The following is a 14517-nucleotide window of genomic DNA, read 5'->3' as shown; positions in this document are numbered from 1 at the left end:
ATTTTGAGTCGTATATTATATCAATGATTTTGATTCCATGCTTATTCTGGAATAGATGGTACACTAGTTCCTAGTTTCTTAAACTATGGTTCTCAACCCCATATGGGATTTTGTAACTGAAGGTGGAAGTAGCAAAATTATGGTTTATTATCAGTTAACGTTTGATTTACACATCTTTTTTATGTACCTATATGTCTGGGGTCATGTGAAAATTTCTTGGGAGAACAGAGATTGTGAGTGGAAAAAGTTTAAGATATCTTGCTCTAATTGAGACTCACTAGTAATTTTGTTTAGAAAAACCTACCTGACATGTAACTGGCTGAAAATGACAGGATAGCAAGGACTAAATAAATATCTATGCATTTTTATATTAAAAATATGTAAATCAGATTATTGTACTATCCAAAGATTCTTAACAAGGACTTTCAAATATGACACTCAGGATCACTTTTGAGCATAGAGGTTAGATAACTTTTTTTATAATGTGATATTCCTGCTGAATCAGTACATTTTAGATCTCCAAAAACAAGCATCAGAGAGCCAATAATGGCTAGACTCTATTACTGTTTTTTTTCCTGTGGTGGTGCTAACAATTGCATTCTATCAAACATTTCACCAACTATGTTTATTTATATCATGTGCATAGTTTAAAAAAAAAAGACAATTTCTCAAACTTTGAACAGGAATATGACAAATAAGTTGGTTAAGGAAGAGAATTTGGGGCTAAAAAATTATTTTTCAAAAAAGTTTTATAAGTTATCTTTTGTACCTCTTCAGTAGAATCAAATATGACTTATAAAAACAATTAAAGTCAACTCCCTATATTTTAATACAATATTAATTTTTTTTTTTTGCCATTTCTAGTACTTGAGTATCCCCAATTGGGGTTAGTAGTGGTCTGAAAAGGCAACCACTTAGAGAGCTATTCCTACAGGAGAAAAAATGCTGGAAGTAGAGTCAATGAGTTTGTGTCAATTTCCTGTGTAAGCTTTGTTAACTCAGTCACTTCTGCAGACCTCAATTTCTTTTTCTGAAAAATCAGGGGTTAGATTAAATGATTTACACGGTTTCTTCCAGTTCTTAAAAAAAAGTCATCTTTTGATCTCTTACTTGCAATTATCAGGAGACTCAAGACTGGTATGGGAGAAGAATCTAAGATTTAGAGTCAGAGGACCTAACTTCTCTATCTATTCATCTAATCTATCATTTATCTATCTATCTATCATTATCCATCTAATCTATTCAGCTAATCTAAATACCTATCTATCTAATTAATAACAATAGCTGACATTTATATCACATTCACTACATGCTAGAATTGTGTTAAATGTTTTACACTTATTTCATTTGATCCTCATGACAACCTTGGATGGGGGATAGGGGATACTATTATAATTTCCATTTTATAGATGAGACTGAGGCAAACAGGTTAAATGGGCTTGTTCAGGGTCATACTTGCTGTGGGATCTTGAGCAAGGGAATAGTACACTAAAATCCTATTCAGTTCTAAATCCTAAGAATCCCATGAGTGTCCTTAAGTCTGCAGCTGAACTCCTTTGGTACCTGCTTATTTGTTACAAGAAAACAGGACTACTTTGTTGTTTCCCCTCTCAGATTCAATTGCCTTCTTTCCCCCTAGCCTTCTGTTTGCAGGAGAAAGTGTACAGAATCCCACAGAAAGTTGTAGCTGCACTTACTGAGGGCTTAGGAGCAGGCGACTTGTTCCCTTCTGGGGTTTTAGTTAGCCATTCGTTGATGCGGCTGGAAACTCCCACTTTCAAGCCAGCGGTTTCCTGAGAAACAGTTAAGCAAACAAAATGTAAGATACTTTAAAAGGTCCTAGGCTTGGTTTCTGACTGAGCCTGTGTGTGGAGGCTTAGCTCCGGGATGGTGGGAAAGCTCCTTTTTTCAGGAGTCACATGTTCCAGGCTTCAGACTTGACTCCAGACCTACTGGGGGGTGAGGGGTGGGAGGAAGGAGAGAGAAAAAGGGGGAGGGGAAGGGGAGAGAGAGACCGAGACAGAGAGATAGAAACACACCCACTGCTGCAGACACGTAGGGGAAGGGGGTTCCTGAAGGTATCCCTGAATTCCTGTGGAAATCAATCTGCAGTCATGACTAAGCAGCAGCATGCAAGGTGCCCAGGTTTAGCTGGAAACATGCTTTATCAGCCAAGCCTGGGGCACCTTGTATGCTGCTGCTTTATCTTCATTATAGCTGAATGAAAAATTGCCAGAATAGGACTGATTTTTTTTTAATCCCACCTAATTATTATAAGGGAGAGGACAAGAGGCAGGTCTTCAGGAGAATGAGAACAGCAACAACATTTCTAAGGTTTGCAAAGTGCTTTGCACACATTTATCTTCACCATAACCTGAGAGCTATTATTATTCTCATTTTACAGATGAAACAACTGAGACTGAGAAGTTAAGTAGCTCGTCCAGGGTCACATTTGAACATTAAGATATCCTTAACTTCAGGTCCAGTGCCTTATTCATGGTGCACTTAACAGCTCATCAAGAGTTCAAATCTCTTCTCTGCCACTAAATGGGGGGAGATGGTCACTTAATAGGTGGCTGGGGACAGAGGACCAAGCCTGGAGTCAGGAAGACTCATCTTTCTGAGCTCAAATCTGACCTCAGATACTTTCTAATTATGTGACCCCAGACAAGACAATTAACTCCATTTCCCTCAGTTTCCTCATCTATAAAATGAGCTGGAAAAGTAATCAGTAAATCATTCCAATATCTTTGCAAAGAAAATCCCAAATGGGATCGTGATGAATCTCAGAAATGACTAAACAACAGCCTCTCTTAGTTTCAGTATCTTCTTCTATAAAATGTCATCGAACCAGATAAGCTCAAAGGTTTCTTTCAGCTCTCTGATCCCATGATCTTTAAGACAATCACACAATGTTCACTTTTTCATTATATCACTTTTTCAGTTCTATAACATATAAGGTCTTGAGTGCTACAAAATCTGTTCTATTGAACAGATATTATCTTGATTTTTTTTTTGTTCAGAGACTGACTGCTAAACCTAGAAATATAATTTAGAATGTTATAGTTAAAACATCCTCTGAGTTTGGTCATTGTGAATAAAAAACTTTTTAAAGGAATTAATTCATTAATGAGAATTCTCTCTTTTCCTGCTGGTTCTATGATTAAGTGCTATGATCAATCTTGAAAAAAATGAAACAAAGACATAATTAATAAAACTCACCTTGTTTGGTGTGCCTGTCCCAGTAGGGGAGGCAAACACATTTCCTTTCTCCCACATGCTTTTAATGTTACGGACCCCTTCAGCAGGAACTGGTAGATCTGAGGCTGCTGCCTTAGATGGTTTGGAAGTTTTTGTGCCCTGATGAGGGAGAATTATTTGAGTTCAGTATGGATAAACTGACTTCTTAAAATTTACAGCAAGGTTATCTTCTCCCCCAAAGTAATTATTTTAAAATTCTTTTTATCCTGAGAGATCATCTGATTTAGCCCACATACCATTGGGGATTCCATTTCCTATGTGGATCAGACTGGTTTAGTCTGAGCAACATATTCTATCAGAATTCAATTTTACCACAAAATGACTCCTTTCACTAGTGGTGAAAAAGTATGTGAAATGAATTTTAAAATTATCTCTTGACTATATGGAATCATATTCCTGCATTCACTCTGTCAACAGTTTCTAGCTGGCAGAAAAAAAGTTCATGAGTAGAATTTTCCCTTTATTTTTTTCAGTAAAATGTCTACGAAAAGAGGGGAGGGAGGGAAGAATTCTATAAGTAAATTCAATAATTAGGCCTCCACTGCTAAGTTAGGTACTTCTTTGATGGGACCAGACCTATGATTTCATTTCCTTTCTTCTTCTGGTGAGGAAATTCTTTCCTGCACATTGAAATTTGTTGTCTTAAGAGAGTTTGCCTGGGACATAGAAAGATTAAGTTACTTGCTCAAGATCATATAAACAATGTGTCAGGGAGAAGAGTTGAATTTAGATGTTCCTGACTCTAAGACCTACTGTCTAGCCATTTTAAGGTATCCTGAAGATATAAAAACATCAGAAGTGATCTTTGACCACAAGAAGCTTACAATTATAGAAATTTTGAATTTTGGTAATTAAAATTGATATGAACACTAGGCATAGACTGCCTTGTAACACCTGAAAATTTTTGTCACGAATTACATATGAACAAAGGTTTTATTAGTAAAACAAGTATGAATACAATTGTAAGGGGCATGATTAAAGTACATAAGAAAATAACAGTAGGGTGTGTTCAGAAAAGAAGACTATATTTGAGGCTTAGGAAACCTAGAGCAAATTTTGGCCAGGGAGAAAAATGGGCCAATTAATTTTTCTGTGAGCTGCAATTTCTTCATCTTTAAAACTAGTATGATGAAATTTAAAAAATAAGCTACCACTAAGTGTTGCTTTGAAGAAAATAGTTTATAACTCTAGAAATATTAGTGAAATGTGAATTATATTATTGTTAATAATATGAAGATGATGATGATGACAATTATAACTTAAGGATATTAACTGAGCATATAAATTATAATGTTGATTAGCAAAGGAATCTCCATTATTCATTAAAAAATAAAACATCTGTAAAAACTACCTATACATATGTTCTATCAATAAAAAGCTATAATTAAAAAAAAACATCCAGAGCAAGAGAGGTGTTAGATTCGTATGTATTTCTGGTTAGACCGCAGATGGTATATTATGTTCAATTGTGGGTAATACATTTTAGAAGGGAAACTGACAAGCTAAAATATGATTAGAAGAGGGTGATCATGATGATGAGAGACTAGTAAATATGGCAGGGGAGGAAGAGTTGAAGAAGCTGAAAATGTTTAGCCAGAAGACTAATAAATAGTATGAATAATATTTTCAAATGTCTGAAATGTTTTCATGTAAATGAGGATTAAACTTTTACTTTGCAACAGAGAACAGAGCTAAAACCAATGAGTGAAAAATATATTAGTGAATATTTCTAGAAAATTATAGTCATTACCTGCCATCTAGGGGAGGCAGTGGGGAAAAGGAGGGGACAATTTGGAACAGAAGACTTTGCAAGAGTCAATGTTGAAAAATTACCCATGCATATGTTTTGAAAATAAAAAGCTTTAATTAAAAAAAAGAAGAAAATTATAATCATAAATAAGAAAAACTTTCAAAGAGTTATCCAAAATTGGAATGGGCTCTTTCAGGGTATAGAGTGTTTCATAACACTCAAAATGTTCAACTAAAATCTAGAGACCACTTTGTTGGGGATGTTATAGTTGGAATTCATGATTTGGGTAGAATTTGAACTAAATGCCATCTGGGAACTCCTCCAGACATAAATCCACAATTACAATTTTTTGGAGGACTAACTCTACCCCCTAAAGTCAACTCAAGTTGAAAGAAATAAAACTATATTTACTTAAAATTGTTCTGCCATTTGTACTTTTCATTACTTCAGATGGGCTTTCTCTGCCATAGTCTAAAGTCAAGTCAAACTCTTTTTAATGACTAAATCATTAACTGAATATTAGAATTTATTACTGCTTCAAATCAAATATTCTATTTAGCCTCCTAACAAATGTTTTTTACATTTGCTTCTTTTTTATGCATCCATAGCTCAATTTACTGGATGAACAAAAAAAGGTTAGGACGATGGTTACCTCAATTGCACTAGTGTATTGCTCTAGTCTGCTGTCAATCTTGGAGACAACTGCTGTAGGGTGACTTAACTTGGCACCACTGCTTAAAAAAAGAAAAGAATAAATGATTTTATAGTATCCATATGAGATTTGCTACTCTCAGATAAACAATGAAATATATGTGTATATGTGTACCTTTTCTGGACGGATTTATTCAAAAATTCTGCCCGCTCTTCTATCTAGAAGAAAAAAAATAAATGCAGTTATCATTTCTTGACATTTCCTTCATGCTTAAAAAGTATGTCTTGTTCCTGCCACTCTTGATGAGAAAAAAAAATATTTGACTGTTGATAGGATTTAGGACTGACATGGATCTTTTAGAGAACAATACAAAGATACAAAACTGATCATACCCTTTGATGTGATTAATTGCTAAAACTTCATTTGAAAGAGATCATGAAAAGGAAAAAAAAAAAAAGGATCTCCCTGTACAAAACTCTTCAGAGATATTTTATTTTTAGTGTGCCATTTTTAGATGCCATTTTAATTCCCCTTCATAGCCATAGTCTTAAAATTCTACCTGTGGCATTTCTGGTTGCAAAGGAACCAGAGGCAGGAAGGGTCAGAGACAAATGAATCATATTTATGTGTTCATATCTTCCTTAACTACTTTAAGTAGTTTAAGTGACAATCAGTTCTCAGGGGTCTCATCTTGAGAGTCAGGAATGACATGGATCAGTATAATCTCAGATAATCAGTATAATCACAGATAATCTCCAACTCATTTCAACTAATGCCTAACAACAAATACATAATGGATTTTAATGTCACCATTTTCTCTTCCACTATCCTTCACTTGGTAAAGACATTTGTAAATGAAGCAATGGCTACAGGGTAGATATCAAAGGTAGAAAAAAGAACAAAGGTCTTGGATTATACATAGACTGAAATAGAATAGATGAAGTTTCTTAAAATAGGCAACATGGTTCAAAAAAAGTTACCTTGAGAGATGAGCCTTTAGGAGTGAAACACTTAAATGGTTTCTTGTCATCTGATAGACCATCTTCTGGCATTTTCTGGCGTTTCTCAGCAGCCTCTGCCCTTCGTCTTTCAATCTCTTCCTTCAGCCTCCTCTTTTCCTCCTAAAAGGAAGCAACATGACATATTTTGCCATAACTTCAAAGAGAAAGTGAAAACCTAGGTTCTGGTCCAGTTCTGGTTTCTATTGCCTATGTGATCTGGGCCAATTCCTATAAGTATGATTGATCCTCAGTTGTCATCTATAAAGTGGAAATAGTACCTGGACTCACCTCACAAAATTGTTGTAAAAGACAAAATGAAATAATGTAGATAAATGTGAATTGTAAATTGCTATCCAAATCTAAGATGATCTTCTTATAATAGTGTCCAATAGGACATAACATTGTATATTGGATAGAGAGTTAGCTTGAAAGTCAGGAAGGCTAGGATTCAAATTTAAATTCACTGTGTGCTACAGAAAAGTACTTAACCTTTCCCTGCTCTAGACACTGAAGGCTACAAAGTGCAGGCTGTTGTTTGGCTTTGATGAAAGGAGCTTTCTCACTGGAAGTTACATCCATGAGACAATAGGTCCAGATTGCCCTTATCGCTGCTGCTTCAAAATTATAGTTTCTAAAATATTCAAAGTTATTGATTTGTCCATCCAAAGATTTTTTTCTTGATTGATATGGTTATTGTAAAAAAAAAAAAAAAAAACAACTATGTTACATATGAAAAACCTACCATAAATTGAGAATATTAGAAATATTTAAATTCTCACTATTGCCTTCCTACCTCCCTTCTTGGTTCTCCATTGCCTTCCCTTTGCTCTTCAATCTATCCAAATTCCTCAAGGTTTATACTACATAGAAAATTTCTTTATTTTTATTTTACTAACTTACTTAGTTCTTGTTAAAGACAGGATTTGGGGAAAGATTTTACTCTTCATTTGTATGTTATTTGATGGCTTGTGTTGCCAGTAATTAAATTTGTAATAAACAATTTTTTTTAAATGACCCTATTCTCTGTCAATAAAAAATTATTATAATAAATAAAAATAAATTAAAAAAAATAAAATAAAATGACCCTGTTCCAGGTCGCTAGGTATATAATAGATAGGGCACAGGCTCTTGAGTCAGGGCCTCAGACAATTAGTAGTTATGTGAGTCATGAAACGAAAAAAAAAAAGGATCTCCCTGTACAAAAATCTTAACCCTGAATGTCTTCCCCCCCCCCAAAAAAAATTACCCAGTTCTAGTCCCACGTCTTCCTTTTTTTTTTCTTTTTCTTTTTTGGGTCCAACTTATCTTCCTTTCCTCTGGTTTTTGTAACACTTCTAGAATCAAAGAATCCTATTGACAAAGGTTGTTATTATTTGTTCTTCATTCTCTAAGAGGACCATGACATGGGGGAGGTGATGTTATAACATGTAAACTAATTGGATTTCAGTGTGGAGGGCTTACACAAGGTCACCTGCCTCACTTTCCGCTCCAGAGCCAATGGGATTCAGTGATCAGGATGTCCAGGACAACTGGAGATGGCTCTGGATGTAATGGAGAGAGCCTTTTTAAGCTCAAGGCCAGATCGTTTCATTTCCCTTTTGCAGAATCCCTGTTGAGTAATTATCCAATCCCTGTTTAAATACTTTTAGCAAGGGTATTACTTTTTAGAGTTTTTTTTTTTCTTTTGTTGAACTCAATTCTACCTAATCATAGTAGCAATAACAATAATATTATAACTTATGGAGTTTTAAGGCGCTTTCTGCAAAATAACTTCATGAGGCAGATCATTTGGGGATTAGTATGCTCTTTTTATACACGAGGACATTGAAGCCTAGAGAATCACATTTCCAAGGTCACAAAGATTATGATTATTTGGGTGAGGATACTAACTCAGTTCTCCAGTCTCTTTTATATTGTCCAGTGCTTTTATATTGATTCTTTTTCTGTCTTTTGGAGCTATTAGGAATAAGTCCATCTTGTCCACATGATACTTCTTTAACTATTTCAAAGTAGCTCTTATATGTTTCCATTCCAGTTCCTTTGAGTGGTTTCCAGAATCAGAGGCATTTAGTGTTAGAAGGAACCTTAGACATGATGAAATCCAACTCTTGGAATATTATCATTCATTCTGACTTCCTTGAAGGAGTTTATGAATGCTGGTCTTGAAATATGGTACTTATAACTAAATATAATTCACCAGATGTAATCAGATTAATACAAAATACCATGGAACTAATATTCCTAAATTCTGGACATGATATTTATACTAATGTCAAGATGACATTAGCTTTCCTGATATCAACACCACATTGGCAATATTAGCTCTGTTATTATTGTTAGTAGTAATTTATAAATTTATAAAGCTCTTAAAGGCTTGGTAAGCACTCTTTCAAAATATCCCTGGGAAGAGATCTATATTACTAGGTTCATGATCAAATAAAACTCCCACATCTTTTCTCTGATTCTTCTTTCTCTTTTTCAAAATGCTCTTCCCCTGCCCATTACATTGAATTAACTAATTTGTGCATGTGTTGTATGATCCTATATAATGTAACCTTTTTGACCATTTTGTTTTAACTCTGTGTCTCCAGATTCTTAACCATAAAAGATGCTGATGTTTGTTGAGCTGCCTGAACTATTGCCAAGGCAGATTTTTCTTCATCTGATCCTTAAGCAATTACATTCTTTACTTTTATCCTAGTACATTAAATCTCATTGCTTTTAGCTCAGTGTCCTATATCACAAAACTAAGCTCTAACTAGATTTGTACCATTTACTATTGTTTCTGGTGCTTGTTTTCTCAACAAGCTTAGATTATAAGATTGATGGACATACTTAATATTTTGCATTTTTCATAGGAACCATTACGGTACTGCATACATAAGAGGTGCTCACAAAATACAGATTAGTTGTTGTTGGATAAACTTTCATACTATGATTTGCCACTTTTCCTTCCTAAAGACTGACTGTAGTCTTTATGTAAGTTAGTTTAAACTTATTGTAAGTAAGTTCTGTGACATGGAAAAGGGTATATTTGATTAACCTCATTTTGCACAGAAAACTATGTTATAAAGATGTTTTATATGTTGGTTCATGTTTTATGGTAAATGAATGGTAACCCTAACCCTACAGTGCCCCATTTCCAGCAAGTAGCCAATCTTGGCTTAGAAAAATGGAAAACAAAATTCTGTGGCTAAGAATATTGGTCTGGTGGCTATTTTTTTAGGATCCCACAAGATTTCAAAGCTGAATTGTTCTGTGTGCCAGTTGGCTTTTGGGAGAGTGTGAAATGCCTTTGGTTAGGTAATTTTAAGAGGCCTGGAAAACAGATAAAAGGGAAGCACTGGGTTGAGGCCCTTCTGACCCTGGATGACTGTCCTTACTGCATGATTTATCCTTTCAGATATTAGTTGATGAGACTAGATTTACATTAGATGGGTAGGGAACATTTTTTAGTTTTGAGACCATTGAGTTGTTGTGGAGGGGGGGAAGTCAAGTTTTGGACCACACAAGCAAAAGAAAAAAAAAGCCCCCAACAAATTTAAGATTGTTGAGTTCTTTTGAGAAATAGAAAGCTTAAAATTTTGAGTTTTCAACTTAAGGATAGGATAAATAATAGTTTAAAGCTTTCTTCAGTAAAGAGAATAACTGCTTTAAAATATATTTTAATTTTAAATTCTGGCTAGTTGATGGTTGGAAAGTTGATGGAGGAATAAAGTAGGAACAGGGAAAGAGAGAGAGAAGGAAGAAAGAGCAAGTAAGAAAGAAACAGAAGACGGAAGATTCTGAAGGGGAGTTAAGTTAAGGAAAAGGGAGCTTTTCACACTCTTCAATTCATTTGGACTATGGGCTTCAGAGTTATCCATTACTGGATAAGTTACCTGTGATCATTGTTTTTTAGACATCAGATAGCTGGTTGATCAATTTCCAGCTGTTCAATTGCTCTTTGCCCTTAAAAAATATTTAAAACTCTTTGCAGAATGAAATACCGAGAGAAGTCTGGGCTTGCAAGGTGTCTACAAAGGTGAGGGAGGCATTGCTGCCTTGGTTGTACCCTGGTATTGCACCAAGGTTCTTTCCACTCTGCTTTAAGCCATCCCATTCCTCTTAGCCCATCATTACCTCCTCTCTGACTTTTCTCTCAGCCTCCTCTTGCTTCTTCCTCTGCTCCTCCTCCTCTAGAACCTTTCTGCGTTCTTCCCTCTTCTTCTTTAACTCTTCAAGCTCCAAGGCAGCCTCCTGCTGCTTCTGTTTTAGTTTCTCAAACTCTTCACTCTCCGTCTCTCCCCTGCGGCGGCGCAGCTCCTCCAGTCTCTTGCCAGCCTCCACTTGGGATGTTGCCTCAGCCTCCTTGACATCCGTGCTCCCTTTCCCACCACTTCTGCTGTAGGGCAAACCAGAAGGAAACTCTTAGAAGCACAACCACCACAGCCAGCTCGGCCCATTAGCAGCCTGTGCAGTTAGTTCTACCTATTTTCTGGATCATTTATTTATTATTCATTACTAACAGATAGAAGCTCCTGTTCTCTAATAAGCTCTAGAGTTGGAATCAGGAGCACCTAGGTTTAAAACCTATCTCAGACATTGACTGTGTCTCTGGGCAATTCCCTTAACCTTTCTGATTTTCCATTCTAACTGTCTGTAAAATGGAGATAATAGGGCTTCATCACAGGAGACTAGTCTTCCTGACCCTGGGCCCCGCAGTCTAACCTGTGGATAAACTTTCCCCTGACTTGAAATCCAGCCTCAGACTCCCACTATCGTGTGATCTTGGGCAAGTCACTTAACTCTGTTTGCCTCAGTTTCCTCACCTGCAAAATGAGCTGGAGCAGGAATGGCAAACCCACTTTAGTATCTTTGCCAAGAAAATCCCAAATGGGGTCATGGAGAGTCAGAAATGACTGAACATCAACAATTTTATGTATATGGTGCTTAAGCCATAATGCCTCTAACTTATATGAGGTATATTCATACAAACATCTGCAATATGCTCACATAAATATAAAAGGCAACATAGCATAGAATTCTTAGAAAGATAAAATAACATTTGAAAGTAATCTATGTTGTATTATGTATGTACATATGTTTATATAAATCTATATATATCTAGATAGATAGATAGATAGATGGATATTAATATAAAAGTTAGCCTTGGAAGTCAGGAGGTCCTGGATTCAAGTCCCATTCCTGACACATACAGATTATGTGACCCTGGGCAGGGTACTCTACCTCAAATGTCCCGGGCAATTCTCTCTCAGACAGTAAGTTGAAGAATACATACAATTTACATTGTTAGAGGGAATTTCCTCACTAGGCTCCGGGTATCAATGAAATCACAGGTCAGATATCCTCCCTTTCCTGGCCAAATGAGTTACCACTAGATGGTGCTCAGCCTTCTTTTCTGAAATTCAGTCCTTCCAGCTTAGTACAGTATCATCATGGGTCTGTAGATAGAAGGCACCTCAGGAGCCAGAACCAACTTTGTCATCTTACAGATGTTAAAACTAAGAAGGATTTGAATTAAAGTCTTCTAAATCTAAAATCAGTGTTCTACTTCCATAACAAGTCCTCCTTTCCCTTTCTGGGAAACCCTTTCTCCTTTTTGGCAAGAATCTTATTCTAACTCATAAATAAGATAATGGGGGCTTTCTTGTCTTTTGGATTCTTGTAACTTTTCTTGTCCATTGAAGAGAAGAAGTCAAAAATATGAATTCTCCTTATTCAGCCACTGACATCCTGCTGCCTCCTTTCTTGGCATGTGGCTGTTTAATGATTTCCTGTTTCTCCAGAAGGGGCAATTTTACCTCATTCTTCCTCTGAAGCCATTGGACAGTTTGCTGATTATAGACTAAATTAGTTTCCCACCAACAGAAACTTGTTCACCTGTCTCTCATAAGCAAACTGTTTTTATATACAGAATATCTTTTAGAGAAGCAATATAATTTTCTTGCCTCTGACAGATCCCATCTTGACTTTTGGTATCCAGTCTGCTTCCAAGCTCACCCTCCACTGTCAATTTTTACTTTTTGGTCAAAGCGTGATCTCTAACAACATATTCTTTCTCTTCCCTACCTCCAAGAAACAACCACCACTGAATATATTTGGTCTTTGTGATCTCTAAGGCCTCCTTTACATGGACTTGATTCCTAAGTTTCCCCACAAAAGTAGCATTTTAGGGAGACTGAATTTTAGGGAGATCTGCATTTCAGACTCAGGGAAAAGAGTCTGAAGATTCCCTTTTGCCACATCTCCATTGCTTCCATAGCATCAAAGGGCAATGGTATGAGAATGGTATAAAAAATAACAGGGACAGTATCTGGTCAGTGACTCTTCCACTCCACAACCTCTTGAGTTCAGAAGGCCATGTAGGAAGCATCAGGCAGCAGAATGACCACAGAATCTAAAGTCTAAATCCTGTCTCTTCCACTTAGTACCTTTGTGATTGTAGGCAAGTCATTTCATCGCTGAGCCTCCATCTTTTCACCCATAAAATAAGGGAGTTGACATAAATGGCTATTAAGATCTCTATCAGTTCTGTATTTATGATATTATATTCTTAATATGGAAACTGTGGTGTCCTTAACAGATATATATATATATATATGTATATATCTGCATCTGCATATATAGATATAGATATAGATATATATGTATGTCTAGCATCTGTAGGACATGATCTTGGACATTACAACATGAGTTATCAGCTCTAGAGTGAGGAAGGAGTCCACTGACATTCTTCTGTATCTCCTATTATATGTTTAAAAAGTGGCTAGAGGTACATACGTTCTACATAAGGACTGAATTCATGGTTATGGCTTTATTAATACTGTATTCTAATCAGTTAACCTAAGCAATTAATGAACAAGCATGTAGTAAATACTTATTATGTGCCTGACACTATGCTAAGCACTGGGAATATAAAATCAAAAATGAAACAAAATTTGTTCTTAAAAACCTTACATCCTGACAGGGAAAATGAAATGATCACACATACACATACACAAAAAAACACATGAATAAAAACAGTATCTCCAAGATAAAGATACAGGTAATGAATACAAAGTCATTTGGATATACATAGGTAAGGCTAGATACAGAGCTCTGGAAATCATTAGCATGGAGATAATTATTGAATCCAGGGGGGCTTACAAGGTTATCCAGAGAGTGAATACAGAAAAAATAGAGAAGTGGGCCCAGGATAGAGACAACGGAAGTGAGTGAGTGTGACATGAATAATAAATCGGCAAAGGAGACTGAGAAGGAATAGGTCGGGAGCTCTCCCAAGGAGAACTGGGAGAAAACAGCATCGTGAAAACTTAAAGAAGGATGAGTATCTGGGAGGGGAGGGTGACTAATAGGATAAAGTGCTTCAAAGAATGAAGATTGAGAAGAGGTTTGTAAGATTCAGCAATTAAGAGATCATTGCTAAACTTGGAGAAAGCAATTTCGGTTGACTAATGAGGTCAGAAGCTAGATGACAAGGAGTTAAAAAGGTAAAAAGAAAAGTGAAGAAATTGAATATATAGATGACTTTTTTTTCAGGAACTTTGAGAAAGAGAGGAGAAAAGTAGGATAATAGTTAGCAAGCATGCTGGGATCTAGTGGTTGGATTCTTTTTTTTTTTTTTTTTCAGGATGAAGGAGATGGGACTATTTATAGGTAGCAGAGAAAGAACTAATAGGGGAAGAGATTGAATATTAGAGAGGAAGGATAATAGTGGGGACAAAGTGCTGGAGAAGATGGGAGAGGAGAAAATCAAGGGTAAATGGAGTGGGGCTGACCTTGGTAAGAAGTATTACTATCAAATGTGATACTAATTAAAGTGTTTAGCTAGGTGTTTGATAAATGCTTAT

The 14517-nt window shown here is 35.9% G+C and overlaps 1 protein-coding gene across 10 annotated transcripts in view; it reads right to left on the bottom strand.

Moving 5' to 3' along the window:
• The window catches only part of CALD1 (caldesmon 1), a 239709-nt gene that overhangs the window by 9827 nt on the left and 215365 nt on the right, over window positions 1-14517 (bottom strand). For 6 of the 10 annotated variants that reach the window (XM_003771628.4, XM_031939094.1, XM_023504886.2 and 3 more), the window contains 6 exons: window positions 10787-11048; window positions 6644-6784; window positions 5838-5881; window positions 5664-5745; window positions 3223-3360; window positions 1698-1793 (listed from right to left, as the gene is read on the bottom strand). In XM_003771628.4, the coding sequence (XP_003771676.2) occupies window positions 1698-1793; window positions 3223-3360; window positions 5664-5745; window positions 5838-5881; window positions 6644-6784; window positions 10787-11048 (763 nt within the window). The remainder of the gene's footprint in view (window positions 1-1697; window positions 1794-3222; window positions 3361-5663; window positions 5746-5837; window positions 5882-6643; window positions 6785-10786; window positions 11049-14517) is intronic. The other 4 variants (XM_031939098.1, XM_031939100.1, XM_031939097.1 and 1 more) reach the window with 2 other exon arrangements.

The sequence above is a fragment of the Sarcophilus harrisii genome, chromosome 5 (assembly GCF_902635505.1).
Source record: "Sarcophilus harrisii chromosome 5, mSarHar1.11, whole genome shotgun sequence".
NCBI lineage: Eukaryota > Metazoa > Chordata > Mammalia > Dasyuromorphia > Dasyuridae > Sarcophilus > Sarcophilus harrisii.
The sequence above is the reverse complement of the archived record's forward strand: the minus strand, read 5'-3'. Positions and strand labels throughout refer to the sequence as shown.